This window comes from Cucurbita moschata, unplaced genomic scaffold (assembly GCF_002738365.1).
Source record: "Cucurbita moschata cultivar Rifu unplaced genomic scaffold, Cmos_1.0 Cmo_Scf00007, whole genome shotgun sequence".
NCBI classification, from domain to species: Eukaryota; Viridiplantae; Streptophyta; class Magnoliopsida; order Cucurbitales; family Cucurbitaceae; genus Cucurbita; species Cucurbita moschata.
Genome location: NW_019268523.1, coordinates 1,231,605 through 1,247,884, shown reverse-complemented (window position 1 = coordinate 1,247,884; position 16,280 = coordinate 1,231,605). Strand labels below are relative to the sequence as shown.

The window sequence follows — 16,280 nt, the reverse complement described above, 5'->3', positions numbered from 1 at the left end:
AAGAAAAAAAAAAGTGGGTCCCAATTTCCAAAAACAACCTGATGTTTCCGTACTCCAAAATGAAATCTTATTTGACTTTTCTTCTTCTTTTGCCCTAATCTTTCTCGCCTACAATTTTACCCTTTCAAATAGATGAAATTACAAAAATATTTCAATTTTTTATTTAATATTCATCATTTATTAATAAATAATTATATGGTTGAGAAAAATAACACGTGTACAATACGTGGGCTCAACTATGATCCAAGCTGGCAATTTTTTATGTCACATAATGGTCGCCTAATAATAAAATTTAAGACATTCAAGAGAATAAAATCCATAACAATCTGTCCACGTGGAAATTTGTGAAATACTCTTAATTAATTAATATATTTATAAACAAACAAACGTTCATAGAATTATTAGATTTGTTATTAAATATATATGCAAAGAATTATAAGAAAACTTCCAACTTCATCTATTATTAAGCTTCTTAAAGCATCGAGTCTGAAGATTAACTGCAAATCAATCTAATCTTCTCAACAAGTATTGAACTTGAACTTCCTTTGTTAATGGCATGATCCATTCTCCATACAATTCAGCAACCAAACTGGGTTCTATTTTGTAAACTGGAGCAGCATGTGTTTCCTCTATGTTAACAGGAACCTCTTGCCCGAATGTTTTCGCTTTCGTTTCGACTCTCCTTTTTACCGCCTCCTCGACGATCGGGAACGTCAGCATCTCCATCAGTTTCTCTTTGTCCTTCAAAACTCAGCACCGTAATTATGTAGAACGAGGCAAATTACACGCAGGAATCAAGCAATGGTGTATTGTAATAGAAGAAACATTACTTGCTTCCTTATTGCAGCCTCGTATGCATCGGGCGATTCTCGAAACTTTGCTTCTGCTACGAACTTTCCATAATGGATTCTCTTTGATAGAGCCTGCAATGATTGGAACATACGACATGGGAAATTTGGTCGTGTTAATGTAGATGGGGTTGCTCATGATTGTCTAATGGTCATAGAAAGTCAGTGTGCATGGTTGAGATAGTCATGGATGCAGACCTGCAAGCAAATGGTGTCACAAACAGCAGTAGATCCATAATTGCTATCGTCTCCTTCCTTCACTAATCTTGGTATCAGATCCCTGAAGTACATGCTCCATACTTTGCTGTTTATATTAATGGAATCTGCGGGAGGATGTAGTACCTATTTTCCATCAAAATCGGTGACAAACTACGTTATTCGTTACACTATTCACTCATACACACAAGCAAGCACGACGGATTGATCGGTAGGACGAGATATTTGGCTTGGATAGATGATAGTTCATAGAAACATCATATATTTGAACCATCCACCTAGTTTTCTAGTTCCAAGAGTGAAGTTCTCTCTTGGGATAGCTGAAATGGAGAACGAAGCATTCTTTGTAAGGGCATAGAAACCTTGCTCTAGCAGACGCGTTTTAAAAACCTTGAGGGAAAACTCGAAAGAAAAAACTCAAAGAGAACAATATATGTTAGCGGTGGACTTAGGCTGTGACAGCTGTTTTAGCTCGAGGGATGTTGGAAATGATGTTCTAACACATTTTTAAGGACTTGAGAAGTCATGGAGGTTAATACTCACCTGTGGATACTGAAGCGGAGGCAACAATGGAGCAGGTAGGTCGTTGGGGAAGAAAGGATGTTCATCAGGGCTCTTGTATCTTCCCACCTAATGAGCAAAAAATGTTTCCATAACACATAAAACATTAACCTTAACTCTTTTTGTTCATCCATTTAGAATGTTGGAAGTACCTGGGCATGCAGCTTTTCAGTTTCCATGACCAAGAACTCCACTAAAGAGCCACTGAAGCCATCCATGGAGAAAGTATTGGGGTCGTATGTATCACCATTATAACAGTACTGAGCTCTCCCTAAAAGACTAAAGATAATGCTGTCCTCCTGAGAGATTAATGAGGATCTTATTGCCTCTAAGGTCAAGTTCTCACTGATGTCCACCCTTGATTTTGGTGATGGTCTACGATATCATAAACAAACCCTCTAAATTTGCAGCTTATTCTACCAGAAACATGCTTGAATTCTAGCAGCAAACACCATGTTTTTATATGCAATGAACTCAACAGCAATTTGGAAAGGATCTAATCACAGAAACTGATCTACCTCTATAATTTAACATCAAACTCAAAAGTTCACTATATAAGAATCTAATCGAGTTGAAAGAAAGTGTATACAGAGGCCCATCAGTTGAAATGAAATAATAATAATCAAGAAGATTGTAAAATCAGAGTTCACCCAGTAAAGCCATAAGGAAAGCAAATGAAAAGAGAGGTAAAACGAAGAAGAGTAAGATACCCAGCAGACGCCACAGAGGCTTGAACAGAACGAAGGGCAGCTCCATGAGGCAAACTCGAATGGAGAGGCAAAAACCTACGATTCTTCCCACCATAGGAGGCAAAAACGCAGGTGGGTGTGGAGAGCTTGGAGAGACGAGCCGCAGAGGTTGCAGGGAAGGAAGTAAAAAGCAGCTTAGCCTCCATTTTAAGAGGGAAACAGAAAATGAAAAGGGAATCTAGAGAGGGAGAGAAGGAAGAAGAAGGGGTTTATTAAGGGAGGAAATGGAAGTGGGAGGTGAGAAGGAAGGGCATGAAAAAGGTATGGAATGCGGTTTGTTGATGGTGGTGCGGAGGGAGGGAGTGGGGTCAGTGGGTGATGCAGGATTCCATGGCCAAGCCAAGAACCGCCATTGGTCAAGTAAGTCCTCCAATTTTGATGATCGTTTACCTTCACCTAACTCGCTTTACTGGTACCTACCACCACCACCACCACCACCAAGCTCTAATTTTCCAGGTCTGGGTTGTTGTTGGATTAGACTTGCACCCCATGAATTCAACTGTTTTCCTTTTTTCTTTTTTTCTTTTTTTTATAAACCCACGTGGCCTCTATTATTCTCGAAATTAATTGGATTTAAAATTCATAAATAAATATAATAAATTTATTTATTTATAAATAAATGAAGAAATATATGATTTTGATTTTTAAAATGTGTTTTTTTTAGTATTGAAATAAACCCATGTTTTATTAAATTTAAAAAATAAGAGACTGAAACTGTTATTACACAAGTTTTTATTAACTGCATAATGGGAAGAAAAAAAAAATTTTTATTTTATTTTTCTGAATTTAACGGTAATCCGTTAGAATTTATAATTAAGTTGCATCCAAAAATATATTTATTAAATATTATTAACAAACAACTAATTGGCGGTTGAAAATTTGTTTTTATTTAATATAATTGGATTTGTAAACATGGACGGTATCGAGAAAATTTAAGCTACTCATTCAGAAAATGTGACTTATCCTATCAAATTAAAAGGAGTGACTTGGCTATCAAAAGGCCACGTCATTAAAGGTTTGGCCAATCCACAAGCCTTAAAATGAGTGACTTGGCATGCTGAAATCTAGCCACGTGTCATGTCATATCCAATTGCACCATTTGCATATAGGAATCTGGATCTGGTTGGGCCTGATGGGTAGGGTAGGAGAAGGGCCCATTGAAAGATGCAATTAAAGCTTGTTATTGGGCTGTGGCTGCTTGGGTCCATCTGTAATTGGATTTGATGTGGGCCTCTGGGCCCTTTACTTCTCCATCTTCTTAAATGGGAGGGTGGGTAATATAAAAATGGGGAAAATCAAATTTTATAGATAATTTAGTCGTGTGATCGAGCCTTGAATCACTTTTGAAATAAAATGATTTATAGAATACGAGCATGAAACTGTGGCAAAACACCTCGACAAACATGATAGAAACATCCGACACGCAACCACAATCAATACGTTTATGACAAACATAACCGTGATACACTATGTTCGAAAAGTGAGATGTTTGGGCCGTGTGTGAGGACTGAATGTCTTTGGCCCTCTTGAAGGCTGATACTACTGGACGTCTCCATTTTGTTTTATACATTTTGTTCTCTTTAGGTTTTTTCTTTTGATCTTCTTTTCAAGATTTTGAAATGTGTAAAATAGGGAGAGGTTTCCACACCCTTATTAAGAATATTTCATTCTCTTCTCCAACCGACGTGTGATTTCACAATCCACCCTTTTAAGGCCCAGTGTCCTCATTGACACACTGCCTCTCAAGATTTTGAAATGTGTATGTTAGGGAGAGGTTTCCACACCCTTATTAAGAATATTTCATTCTCCTCTCCAACCGACATGTGATCTCACAATCCACCCCTTCAAGCCCAGTGTCCTCACTGACACACAATCCACCCCTTCAAGGCCCAGTGTCCTCACTGACACACTGCCTCTCAAGATTTTGAAATGTGTATATTAGGGAGAGGTTTCCACACCCTTATTAAGAATATTTCATTCTCCTCTCCAACCGACATGTGATCTCACAATCCACCCCTTCAAGCCCAGTGTCCTCACTGACACACAATCCACCCCTTCAAGGCCCAGTGTCCTCACTGACACACTGCCTCTCAAGATTTTGAAATGTGTATGTTAGGGAGAGGTTTCCACACCCTTATTAAGAATATTTCATTCTCCTCTCCAACCGACATGTGATCTCACAATCCACCCCTTCAAGCCCAGTGTCCTCACTGACACACAATCCACCCCTTCAAGGCCCAGTGTCCTCACTGACACACTGCCTCTCAAGATTTTGAAATGTGTATATTAGGGAGAGGTTTCCACACCCTTATTAAGAATATTTCATTCTCCTCTCCAACCGACATGTGATCTCACAATCCACCCCTTCAAGCCCAGTGTCCTCACTGACACACAATCCACCCCTTCAAGGCCCAGTGTCCTCACTGACACACTGCCTCTCAAGATTTTGAAATGTGTATGTTAGGGAGAGGTTTCCACACCCTTATTAAGAATATTTCATTCTCCTCTCCCAACGACGTGTGATCTCACAATCCACCACTTTAAGGTCTAGTGTCCTCACTGACACACTGTCTGGTGTCTACCCTCTTTGGAGCTTAGCGTCCTCACTAACACACTGTCTGGTGTCTACCCGCTTTGGAGCTTAGCGTCCTCACTGGCACACCACTCGACGTCACTCTAATACCATTTCTAACTGCAACTTTTAAGTATATAAAACCTTTCACCACAAACATCTGAGATTGCAGAAGGGTTCCACAAAATCAATTTAAACAACAAATGAAGCTATTCATAATAGATCTGTTCTACAAACTGGCTTATCTCCATAAATACCCCATCCTCCTCTTCCCCATCTTTATAGTATAGCACAAACACACTTGTTTTGTGTTGATGGGTCGCTACCTTTCTTCTCTGCTCAGCCAAACAAAACAGTGCTGAATGGTTTCAAGTTCTATCTTTGTCAAGCAATCAAAGTGCAATATTGATTCTATAGAACAGATCATACCTTTCTCCAAACTTGGAGGTTGGATAACAACGTGCATGGTTGTAACACTACCAGGAATGTCATATAATTGGCTTCTGCAATCATTCACTGTTCTGTTATTCTCTAAGATTTTTCCTGCACTTATTAGCTGCACATCCTTTACTGTTCTTGGACCGTTCTCCTTTCCTGCTCAACCAAATACAACATCAGCGTAGGATGGGAATTCAAGTAAAGGAAAAGATGTTCAAATTTCGCACACCTCTTGGCCATTGAGCAAGAATGCTTTGTTTCAAGGTTGCTATGGTTGTGGCAGCAGGGAAGGTTTTGGGACCGATATCAGACCCATCGTTCAATCGAAACTTGATATCCAATTGATCTTCCACTCCACCCATATTGGCTCGCCTCTTCAATCAATCACGGAAAATTTGGATTCTGCAAAAACAGAGAAACCCAGAAAACGAAATTCAATCAATCAATCAATCAATCCTCTATGAACACTGATTTTAAGAGAGGGGAATTTGCGGAATCGCAAAATGAAATTGATTCAGAAAACACCCATAGAAATTGATTAACCTTGATTCAGAGATTGGAAGTGAAGAAAACCCCGATGCTCTCTCGCAAAGAAGATCAAAGAAGAACTCAGAGATGAAGCTCCTCCAGAGTTATCAAAGTCTTCTAAATCTGGGGTCAATGACTCCATTCTTAAAAGTTGATTTCTTGATGTGCCCATGATTAAAATGGATTACCCAATCGTAATATTTACGCCTAATTTAAACAGCTCCGAGGAAGTAGAAAAGGCCACAGTTCTTTATCATAGAAAAAATATACAGTACCTATTACCTAAACAATGCAAGAAATTGACTTTTCCCCACATAAACTCACATCTCAGAAGGTCAAAACCCCAAACCCAAATCATTCATGCCGGTAATAGAAGCATCACATTGAGTGATAGATGCGAGAAGAAGAGATTTTCAGAGATGAAAAAGGATGCGAACCAGATATTCTCATTTAATATACACGCCGGAGACGGCTTATGAACTGATAAACAAAAAGATTCCTAAAATGCTGAATAAAACTAAAATTTTTCTCGAAATGTTTGTAGGTGATTATAAGACACTCACTTTCACTGCCAAGTGAATCAGCTAGTTCGAATTCGTGTAGTTATTGGACAGAAGAGGTATGCCTAGTCTCTAATCCCGCATTGAGAACGAGACATAAAAATTATCGAAAGAGAGCATAAAAGCAATCGACCACACACAACACACCCTAGATAAGCCATTTAGATTTCTCCACTAGAACTTTGAACGGCCAATCAATTGCTTATTTAATGCAATTAATTGGCATTAATCAACGCATAGGTATTGAATTCATCATTTCAATTACAGTAAGATAATGTTGAAGAAAAGACGAATGGGATGAGGGTCCAACCAAATCAATGTCAATGTGGGGTATGCCTCTTCAATTAGTTTTGTGGAGAGAAATTGATTTGAACTTTCTTTTGTTTACGAAATAGATGATGTAAGACCGATAAAATCTAATTACTTTGGAGTAATGAAGGTAATGTCAACACTGATCATTAATAATTAGAGTATCGAAGGCTCCACTTCTTATTAAACCAGAGTAGCCTATCAATCTCCCGGACTTTGTCCTCAAAGTCATCATATATTATCAATATAAAGCACAAATGTGGTACACTAAGAAGAAAAGTAAAAGATGAAGGTGACCAACCATATGGAAAAACACTCACCGAGGGATCTAACGTCGTTTGCGCCTCGATACATAACAGCTATGTGGTAAGATGTAACAGCCCAAGCCGGACTAGCAGATATTGTCATCTTTGAACTTTTCCTTTTAGACTTCCCCTTGAGGTTTTTAAAACGTGTGAGAGGTTTCCACACCCTTATAAAAAATGCTTTGTTCCCTTCTTCAACCGACATGGGATCTCATAATCCATTTGTAATGGCCCAAGTCCACCGCTAGCAAATATTGTCTTCTTTAGATTTTTCCTTTCAAGCTTCCACTCAAGGTTTTTAAAACGTGTCAGTTAGGGAGAGGTTTCCACACCCTTATAAAGAATGTTTTGTTCCCCTCTCCCACCGATGTGGGACCTCACATGAGGTGTTCAGTATTGTATGCATTTCCGCTATATCCCAAAATATACTGAACCTAGGCGATATCCCTGCATGAAGAACTAATAATACCAGATTTCTCAGCAACTAAGACCATATTCAGACCCGAAATCTGTTCTTCCGGGATTGCTGCAAAATGAATCTTTGTTTTGTGGGATCTTTTCAATGACCACAATGAGCAAGAACGAACTGATTCCAGTTGTGTATAGCCCAAAATTGATGAACGATTCTCACCCAATAATCACACACTTACGACATGTTGAAGAAAATTCATAAATATTATGTTAATTCATAAAAATTGGTTGTATATATCCAGGAAGGTGTTACAAACTCCAGAAGCATCAACTACAAGATCAAACCTTCTTCAAACAATGAGAACAAACCAGATGCCATACCCAATAGAGATTTCCAAATCCAAAAAGAAAACTAGCAGTTGGTTAGAAACTACATACTCATCCCAGAATTTTCACACACTTTCTGTTCTTCATAACCTCCGCTTTATTCTCCATCTTCAATGGCAAGGGAGCAGAGAATGCAACACCTCCATGGCCACTGGTCATCGTCCTTCGACGGTTTCTTTCTCCATCACTGACCTCTGGAGATCCACCATCTCCTCCATGTGCTTCTTCATTATCACCATCTTCCTCAGCTACCTCAGAAAACTCCTTAATCTCCACAAGCTCATCACTTGAATCCCTTTCTTCATCCAAAACACCATAATCTTCTTCATGTGGACTGTTGCTGCCTAAAACCCTACAGATATTTCCATTCTCAGCAAATCCAACACTTTTCTTCACTCTAGCTCCAATATGTTGCCCTTTTGCAAGCTTCCCATTTTGAGTTTGATTGTTATCTTTGATAATTGTTCTAGGGGACTCCTCCTCCTTCCCCTCATCAACGTCACCAACATGGTGAAACCTTTTAAGATTCAGTTCTTTCCCATCATTCTCAAAAATCTGCTCACAAATCTTTTCAACTCTGTTCCTTAATTCCTCAATAGTCTCTTTATGATTCTCATAGCTTTTAAGCTTAGGATTAGAAACAATAGATTTATTGACATTTTGAACTAACCTCGCATTTCTCATTGCCTTAAGTGGAAGTCTGTTCCTCTTCACAGCAAAGGAATCAATCCGTTCCCAAAGCTGAACCAAATCTCTGATAATGCACTTCTTGCTATCTTTGACCATTGGATCACTGCCCTGAGAAGAAGATCATGGAGAAGATCAATTAGAATCAATTATAATGAAAGTAGAAGAAATGAAATACATCCACCAAACGACAATTACCTGAATGGAGTCCAGATGGAGAAGCAAATCCATTATTTCGAGAGAAATGGCGTTACGATCAAAGTAGAGTTCAGTGGACAGCGACGATTGGAGAGATTCAAATCTAGACTTGATGATGGCGAGATCTTTGAGCTCTCTAAGTGCTCGCGATCTGCGGACAAGGAACGCTCGAAAATGTGTCTGGATTGTACTCGCGGCAACTTGCCGGAGAGATTGCAAAGAAACATGAGAACCAGAAACTCGATGGAGAGAGGATTCAAGGGCTTCGATGCGGGAGAGAAGAGAGGAGATGGTAGGATGGTGGACGACTTGGGGAAGTTCTTGCTCGCGAAAGCGCTTCTGATTTTGGGGTTGAAATTGGTAATGCGATTGAAATTTCTGGGTACGAAGACTTGGGTACTGAGAAAACTGCTGAAACTGGGCGGATTGAAGGATTTGAGAAGCAAGAGCTTGAAGAAGGGGGTCGGAGGGAGACGGTGGCAGCGGAGGAGAGTGGTGGTGGGTTTGGAAGCAGGGAGTGGTGAAATCGCCGCCGCAGCAACAGGCGGGGGAAAGATGGGTTTGATGAGGATAGTGATGAGAGGCCATTAGAGGCTTGAAGTTAGAAGCTTGGTCAGCTAGGAAGAGATGGAGATTCTTCGAGGGCTTAAGGGGTTTCGATTTTGGCGAACTTTTTGCGTTTTTCCCCAACGAATATTATTTATACCCACATGTGTAATGTTTTTTTCCCACTATAAAAGAATTAGAGTACGAAATGGGTAAAATGTCCATTTTACCCTCGTGGACCTGCACCAAACATGAGAGGATTCTCGGTCTAGATAGAGAATGGAGAGTAAGTCAGAAATTTTTCTATTACGTAAATGATGATAGAGATGAGTTTATATTCTCGTCTTTGCCCCACTTAATATAAATATATCCTGCAACTCGCGTTCATGATATCTACGTTTAACTGTGCTTCGGAGACACGGTCAAAGCACGCCCAGTGTGCTTCTTTCACGACATGCTCTGGTCCCAGGTGTCTTCCAGTGGTCTTCTAGCGTTAGAAGAAGTCGTGTCCATCCTGGACATCTGCAATGTCCTTCCACGCTTTTTTTTTTTTCAATATAGGACAAACTGATGAAAAATACTGGCCCATTCGGTGACTTTCCCTGTCGCCCTATTATTGTCTCTGCCCCACTTAATATACATATATTTTCAACCCATTAAATAATATGTGTGCACTTTCTAAACCAAAATTATATTATAGATTTTTTAATTGTTAAAAACTATTTAAAATTTTTAGAAATTACGAACATTATATATATATATATATATATATATATATATATATATATATATATATATATTTCATCCTTATAAGAGAAAAAAGATTTTTTTTTAGATTAAAATTATTAATAAATTTTTTTGAAAGTTTAATAATATTTTTGAAAATTCATTCGCATTTAATAAATAAAAATAAGTATTTTCTATAATTTAGTTTTGTAATATTGATAAATTAATAAAAGGACAATTTTGTAATAACCTATCGTCTTTGGCATCTTTTCTCGTTAGTGGGGCATAATCACAACCGTTGCTTTAAGTGCAAGTTAAATCGATCAAAACAAGCTCCTCTAGGGTTAATCCAACGGTCAGGGAGCTTAATACATTTTCAAAATTTTAATCGGAAGGCCCACAAATACTAGCCGTTACGCAGTGCGCTTTGAGCTCAACGTTCCCATTTTCCGCCTTATTCTCGTATATATCCTTTCGATTCAATTCACTTTCAGTTCTGAAGACGATCGAATCGACGCTCCTCCCCGCCCTTCCACCGGCGACAGATTTTTCCACCCATTTTTATCTGTATTATAGTCTTAAGCAAATGGGTTCGATCGGCAAGAACGGCGGAACAGTGACCCCTGTGAAAGATTCAACGGGATCTGGATTGAAGATGATTCAAGAAGTGTCGGAGAATTCTGAGAATACGAATCCGAATGTTAATGATTCGATTAGCTCAGTTCCAAAGCTCTGGAAATCTTCTCCTTCGATGAAATCTGCAAAGACAGCTCAGAAATCAGCCGCGAAAAACCCTAGCGCGGTTTTGAACTCACCGAAGTACAAGATCAGGGAGAGGAAGTTTGTGGTGGCGAAGAAGAATTCAAAGAACGAGAAATCTGGTAAATGTAAGACTGATTGTAAGTGTGAAGTTAATACTCGGAGTGATGCGAAGAAATGTCTGTGTTTGGCTTACGAGACTCTTAGGGCTTCTCAGGAGGAGTTTTTCAAGAATCAGAGCGGCGGTATTGGGGAGATCGATGAAACGGAGCAGTTGGATGGGTCGATTAGGGCTGAGATTGACCTAGAAGAAGAAATGGAGAGGAAATTAATGATTCAAGACCTTCAAAATGAAGACAGGGCTGAAGCAGAGGCATTTGATGTTAATGGAGAGAGTGAATCGCCTGAACAAGTGAGTAGTTCGGTGATCAAGAGGCGAAGGGAAAGGCTGCTGGAGACCGCTAGGAATAGTGTTCCAGAAACGGGATCTGGTAAGGTTAAGCATTTGGTAATGGCGTTTGAGAAGCTCAGAACTATACGTGTTTCGAAAGATTCGGATGAGCTATCAGAAAACCAAGAGAAGGCCATGGAAGAGAAGAACAAGGTGATTAAATGGGCATTGCCAGGATTACCTCCTCCAAAGGTTTCCGAAATGCAGGGCTCATCTTCTTCATTTTGCCCATCAGAACTGTTTTTTACATCAGAAAATCGTGCTTTGGATCCTGCAGCTTCAGTTTCATCATCTTGGGACAGCTCTCGTGGAAGGTTGGTAGCTTAGTTACTTGTACCATACCTTGTTTTCTTATGGGCTAACTCTAACTCTAACTCTTGGTGGTTTCTTTCTTCGAAATTCAGTATTTCAAGCAGGACTTCCCATGGTGGAAGAAGAAGCAGAAGAAATGTAAGTGGAGATAAGTCTCAACTGTTGAGTTAAGTTATTGGTAATTGTAATGATGTTTTGGTTTACAGAGCACTGAATCGGATGGCACATTAGGCGGAAGTAGATGGAAGAAAAGGCAGTTGAAAGTCACTGGGCAAAAACCGTTTAAGCTCAGAACAGAGGTAAGAAAAATGGGAATAGACAACCAAAATTTCAGCTGAAAGTCTCTAACTCTTTGTTTGTTTTGAATTTGTAGCAAAGAGGTAAGGAGAAGGGAGAAGAATTTCTGAAGAGGGTACAAGAAACAATGATGGAGCAAGAGAGACAGAGAATACCAATTGCTCAAGGTCTTCCTTGGACAACTGATGAGCCAGAGGTAAAAGATCTCCCATTTCCTATTTCTTCCAGCTTTTTTGTTGGTGGATGGAACTGTAATGGCCCAAATCTACCGTTAACTGACGGCGTGTCAGCAAGGACGCTGGCCCCTAGAAGGGGTGGATTTTGAGATCTCACGTCGGTTAGAGAGCAACGAAACATTCTTATAAGGGTGTGGAAACCTCTCAATAGTTGACGCGTTTTAAAACCGTGAGGCTGACGTTGATACGAGCAAAAGCGGACAATATCTGCTGGCAGTGGTCTTGAACTGTTACAGGAACTAAACTTCAACTCGCTCAAACAAAAAAACGTTCATTTCCATTTGCAGTGCCTTGTAAAACCTCCTGTGAAGGAAAATACAAGACCAGTGGATCTGGTTCTCCACAGTGATGTAAGGGCAGTAGAGAGGGCCGAGTTTGATAATCAGGTGATTTTTTCCTCCCATATTTTTCGAACGAAAACAAATCCTACATTTAAACACTGTATGAGAAGTAGGGAAAAACCCAAAACTTAAAATCCATGTTCTGTTTTGGTTAATGAAGGTAGCAGAGAAGTTGAGTCTGATAGAGCAGTACAAGATGGATAGAGAGAAACAGCAGAAGGTAGAAAAGGATGACTATTCATATACGTTGGTTTTGTTTGTTTGTTTGTTTTTTCATCTAAGACAACAATGGTGGTGGTGTTTTTTGATACCTAACACAGATGGCGGAGGAGGAAGAACTGAGGAGGTTGAGAAAAGAATTGGTTCCAAAGGCACAACCAATGCCTTACTTTGATAGGCCCTTCATCCCTCGAAGATCCGCAAAGCTTCCAACTATACCAAGGGAACCAAAGTTCCATATCCCACAGCAGAAGAAGAGCAAGTCCTGCTTGCCCTGGAATGATGTGGGTAGCCACCACCACTATGCCTTTCAACCATGAAGAAATGAGGCAACCAAAATTATAGTTGCTTGCTTTACACAGATTATGCTCTTTCTCCTCCAGCATTCTACCTGCTCAAAACAAAAATGTGGGGGCTTCATTTGAGTTTATGGATAGATTGTTCTTTCCAATTTCTCAGAACTTGCAAGCAAATCACTAAATCTTTAAATTTATAAGTTCGTAAACATGCTCAAGTTAGCAATCACCTGGCTATAACTGATTGGAATGGTCCAAGCAATTGAAGTTCTGAAAATAGCACCTTAACAAGGTTTCAAAGGAAGTTGATATCATAAAACTTATGGTATTTAAGAACAAGTAAGAGATTAAGTGGACAAACTCTATGATTTAATATTTCAAAAATTACTACAAATGCACTGTCGCTAAGCATAATCCAGGCGACTGTTCGGAATATTGAAAAACATATCTCATCCTAAAAACGCATAAATCCACACCAAGGAGATGAAAATGAACTTGAAACCATCCAAAACCCATGAAAAACGCGAGTAAGCTTATCTTCATCCGATTATCTTTCAAACAGCTGACTCCAAAATTTTCACGGTCGTATCTCTCATCACAAACACACAAATCTCTATTCATCAATCAGGGGGCAACAACTATCCGGCCAGCAACTTGGTCGAGATCCCGCCGTCCGCTTGAAGTGATTTTCCTGCCACTGTAAGTTATTCGGAGAGAAACACTATCAATCAACAATGACCCCATGATATGAAATCAGTGCAATAAAATCAAATCATGGTTGTATCAACATTGACAAAAAACTTGGAACATCAGATGTACATCAACAATGTTCATTTCCTTGGGATCAACATCAACAATGTTCATTTGAACTCACCCCTTGGGATCAACATCAACAATGTTCATTTCCTGCAACTGTTGTAAAATGTGACGGGCAATAGCACCACTGCTTTCGCAGAAGTGTGGAGGGCGACTTCCGTTCCTCTTGCTTCCACCATAAATCCGCTTAAAAGCCCCAACGCCAAGACCTCCCCTCAAATAGATTTTCCTAGCCATGGAGGCTGAATAAGTTTGGTGAGACATTGAGACTAATGAAAAGTATATATAATGCATGGAAAACAAGTGGAAGATGCTGGAGACTGACCAGCTCTCACATAGTACCAATCTGGATCATAAGGTGCAAGCTCCTTGAATCTTGCAGTCTTAACTATATCCGTCCACGGGGGAAGTTCAACCTGCACGGCAATGAATGAACGATAAGTTATTAAGACAGATGCTAGTCGATTTATTAACAAACGAGGAACATATAACGTCGAAAGGATTAGCAAACCAGGAACAGAACGCAAACTATTAATAGGATACGCACAAACAACAGCGAACAAAAACTAGGGGGGTTGCAGAATGATCTAAAACCTCACATTACGACGAACATGTAGACAAAATCAATTAGATCCTAGAAGGACTCAAGAAGCCCAGAAAGAGAAGTAGAAAATACAAATAACAAGAACAGACATATTTAAAGCGTTCGTGCTAACGCTACCAAATACTCGTAACAAAGCAATCTTCATCAAAAGAATCCGAAAGCAACGACATATATAAATCAGAAGCACATGAAGGTTTAAACGAATACAAAAAAGAAACAACCAAAACCCATAAACCTGCAAACAACCCCGCAGAAGTCGAAAATAGGCCTAATCACACACAAACAATTTCACCCTCCGTGAAAGAGCTAAGGCCTCACTCCATAACCAAAATCGACATCCTAAAACACTCATTTCAATCCACATTACTTCCATAAGCCATTAGATCAACAAAAAAACAGTAGAAATTAAAAAAAAAAAAAAAAAATCAATACCTTCCCGGATCTCTTGAGATGAGCAGCATATGCTTTCACGAATTCATGAGGAGAGACATCTTTCACAGTTTTTGCCGTCGCCATGCTTGGAGCAAGTGCAGTTGATCGTGAAAAAGAGAGAGTAACCCTAGGGCTAGGGCTTCAGCACCACCTTATATTAGTTGATACTTCAATTGGGCTTGGCCCGTTACATTTCTGGATTTTTTTTTTCCTTTCTCTTTTATGAAATAATAATTTAGATTATTGTTATAACATGTTTAAAAAATAAAATAAAAAGATAAAAAGATAAAAATTGGCTGAAAAATATAATTATGTAAATCAATTATTTATATTTATCATATAATGAGTATTATGAAAGTTCAAATATGATGGGCTAACCTCTGCGGAAAACATTGGTTATGGCCCAAAAGGAACCATATACTAAACCGAGCCCACCGAAGACATCCCAATTGCTACTCAATCTCCCACTTCCAAACATTTCACCCTCACCCTCGTTCTAGGATGGGTTAACCTCTTTGTTGGCACACAACTCAATGGCTGTCTCAAATATTATTTGTAACATCTCAAGTTCACTCGTAGCAGATATAAAGAATTTCCTCTCAAACTGAGGTGAGATCTCAGAGTACCAGCGTTTTGAGATGGAGTTAATGTGGGAGGGGGGACAGGAGGCAAGTTGAGAAGAGGGGCATGGAAGGGAATGTGTAGGACATGGTGTGTACCAAATTCATGCTTCTGCACTGTCCCTTGTTTTGTCACATGCTCAAAGGCTACCCTCCAAAATCCCCTCTGCGCATGTGCCTCCCCATGTGCCCTCCCCTACCCTTTCTCCCCTTCTTTGCCAATGCTGCCTGCCACTGCCAAAGCCATGCCCCATATCACTTTCACATGCAACCTCCTCCTCTTCCCAGCCCATTACTACATATTCCCCCTTTTCTCTTTTCATTATTACACCCATGCCCTCTCTTTCCCCCCAACACTCAACACTCTCTCTTTTCAAAATTGACATTCAATTCAATGGCATTATGGTAATAAACCTGCCCTCTAGGGGCAAACAATTTTCCTACTGTTACTTAAACCACCCTTTCACCCTCCGACTAATTGGCGACAAACAATGAGTCCCAAAACCAACACACTCACAAACCTCCGAACTACAACCAAACGATCTCTACCTGACTCCCGCCGACGCTTCCACCGCCGTCACTACTCCGCCGTCCGAGCTCCTAATCCCCACGAAAATGGCCAAACGACGTCGTCTTCGCCCTTCTCCGACGACGATGACGACGTGTCGGCCAAGTTGGAGGCTCTTCAGAGCCTCATTCCGGCCCAATCCGCCGAGGGCCGCCAAACAGAGCAGCTCTTCAAGGAAACTGCTGATTACATTGTTCTATTGAAAACCCAGGTCGTCATTTTGCAGAAGCTGGTTGATTTTTTTGGATCCGCCGTCCTTTCATAGTTTTTTTTTTTTTTTTTTTTTTT

General features: G+C 39.8%; 5 protein-coding genes across 6 annotated transcripts; 1 reads left to right on the top strand and 4 right to left on the bottom strand.

Moving 5' to 3' along the window:
• Positions 1-433: 433 nt before the first annotated feature.
• On the bottom strand, positions 434-2,818 carry LOC111445034 (chorismate mutase 1, chloroplastic-like). The gene is made up of 6 exons (XM_023083222.1): positions 2,336-2,818; positions 1,778-2,000; positions 1,608-1,694; positions 1,047-1,190; positions 831-923; positions 434-741 (listed from the first exon to the last, which is right to left on the bottom strand). The coding sequence occupies exons 1-6, from the start codon at positions 2,518-2,520 to the stop codon at positions 505-507; spliced, it is 969 nt and encodes a 322-aa protein (XP_022938990.1). The 5' UTR covers positions 2,521-2,818; the 3' UTR covers positions 434-504.
• A 2,246-nt stretch (positions 2,819-5,064) lies between these two features.
• Positions 5,065-6,408, bottom strand: LOC111445036 (membrane-anchored ubiquitin-fold protein 2-like). 2 transcript variants are annotated; one of them, XM_023083225.1, is made up of 4 exons: positions 5,928-6,394; positions 5,614-5,786; positions 5,376-5,540; positions 5,065-5,281 (listed from the first exon to the last, which is right to left on the bottom strand). In XM_023083225.1, exons 2-4 carry the CDS (start codon positions 5,744-5,746, stop codon positions 5,226-5,228), a joined length of 354 nt encoding a protein of 117 aa, XP_022938993.1. In that variant the 5' UTR covers positions 5,747-5,786; positions 5,928-6,394; the 3' UTR covers positions 5,065-5,225. The 2 variants fall into 2 exon arrangements, with proteins under 2 accessions (XP_022938993.1, XP_022938992.1); XM_023083224.1 differs by having other exon boundaries at positions 5,065-5,540; positions 5,928-6,408.
• Positions 6,409-6,616: 208 nt separating this feature from the next.
• On the top strand, positions 6,617-13,149 carry LOC111445027 (protein WVD2-like 4). The gene is made up of 8 exons (XM_023083214.1): positions 6,617-6,712; positions 10,536-11,565; positions 11,656-11,701; positions 11,770-11,862; positions 11,937-12,056; positions 12,384-12,482; positions 12,598-12,657; positions 12,758-13,149. Exons 1-8 carry the CDS (start codon positions 6,682-6,684, stop codon positions 12,974-12,976), a joined length of 1,698 nt encoding a protein of 565 aa, XP_022938982.1. The 5' UTR covers positions 6,617-6,681; the 3' UTR covers positions 12,977-13,149.
• Positions 7,741-9,462, bottom strand: LOC111445030 (BAG family molecular chaperone regulator 8, chloroplastic-like). The gene is made up of 2 exons (XM_023083217.1): positions 8,770-9,462; positions 7,741-8,682 (listed from the first exon to the last, which is right to left on the bottom strand). Exons 1-2 carry the CDS (start codon positions 9,355-9,357, stop codon positions 7,936-7,938), a joined length of 1,335 nt encoding a protein of 444 aa, XP_022938985.1. The 5' UTR covers positions 9,358-9,462; the 3' UTR covers positions 7,741-7,935.
• A 129-nt stretch (positions 13,150-13,278) lies between the features above and the next one.
• On the bottom strand, positions 13,279-14,931 carry LOC111445035 (40S ribosomal protein S19-3). The gene is made up of 4 exons (XM_023083223.1): positions 14,805-14,931; positions 14,094-14,184; positions 13,827-14,010; positions 13,279-13,649 (listed from the first exon to the last, which is right to left on the bottom strand). Exons 1-4 carry the CDS (start codon positions 14,886-14,888, stop codon positions 13,577-13,579), a joined length of 432 nt encoding a protein of 143 aa, XP_022938991.1. The 5' UTR covers positions 14,889-14,931; the 3' UTR covers positions 13,279-13,576.
• Between the last annotated feature and the right edge of the window lie 1,349 nt (positions 14,932-16,280).

Excerpts from the sequence above, each read along its gene's own strand:
- LOC111445034 (XM_023083222.1), bottom strand. The coding sequence starts at position 2,520 with ATGGAGGCTAAGCTGCTTTTTACTTCCTTCCCTGCAACCTCTGCGGCT. Across the intron at positions 1,695-1,777 it reads CTGAAAAGCTGCATGCCCAG|GTGGGAAGATACAAGAGCCC; the intron begins GTACTTCCAACA and ends TTTGCTCATTAG. Across the intron at positions 742-830 it reads AGGCTGCAATAAGGAAGCAA|GACAAAGAGAAACTGATGGA; the intron begins GTAATGTTTCTT and ends TGAGTTTTGAAG.
- LOC111445036 (XM_023083224.1), bottom strand. The coding sequence starts at position 5,746 with ATGGGTGGAGTGGAAGATCAATTGGATATCAAGTTTCGATTGAACGAT. Across the intron at positions 5,541-5,613 it reads TCTTGCTCAATGGCCAAGAG|GAAAGGAGAACGGTCCAAGA; the intron begins GTGTGCGAAATT and ends TTGGTTGAGCAG.
- LOC111445027 (XM_023083214.1), top strand. The coding sequence starts at position 6,682 with ATGCAATTAATTGGCATTAATCAACGCATAG. Across the intron at positions 11,566-11,655 it reads TGGGACAGCTCTCGTGGAAG|TATTTCAAGCAGGACTTCCC; the intron begins GTTGGTAGCTTA and ends TTCGAAATTCAG. Across the intron at positions 11,863-11,936 it reads CGTTTAAGCTCAGAACAGAG|CAAAGAGGTAAGGAGAAGGG; the intron begins GTAAGAAAAATG and ends TTGAATTTGTAG.
- LOC111445030 (XM_023083217.1), bottom strand. The coding sequence starts at position 9,357 with ATGGCCTCTCATCACTATCCTCATCAAACCCATCTTTCCCCCGCCTGT. Across the intron at positions 8,683-8,769 it reads TCCATCTGGACTCCATTCAG|GGCAGTGATCCAATGGTCAA; the intron begins GTAATTGTCGTT and ends TCTTCTTCTCAG.
- LOC111445035 (XM_023083223.1), bottom strand. The coding sequence starts at position 14,888 with ATGGCGACGGCAAAAACTGTGAAAGATGTCTCTCCTCATGAATTCGTG. Across the intron at positions 14,011-14,093 it reads TTGGTACTATGTGAGAGCTG|CCTCCATGGCTAGGAAAATC; the intron begins GTCAGTCTCCAG and ends AAACTTATTCAG. Across the intron at positions 13,650-13,826 it reads GTTGATGTTGATCCCAAGGG|TGGCAGGAAAATCACTTCAA; the intron begins GTGAGTTCAAAT and ends AATAACTTACAG.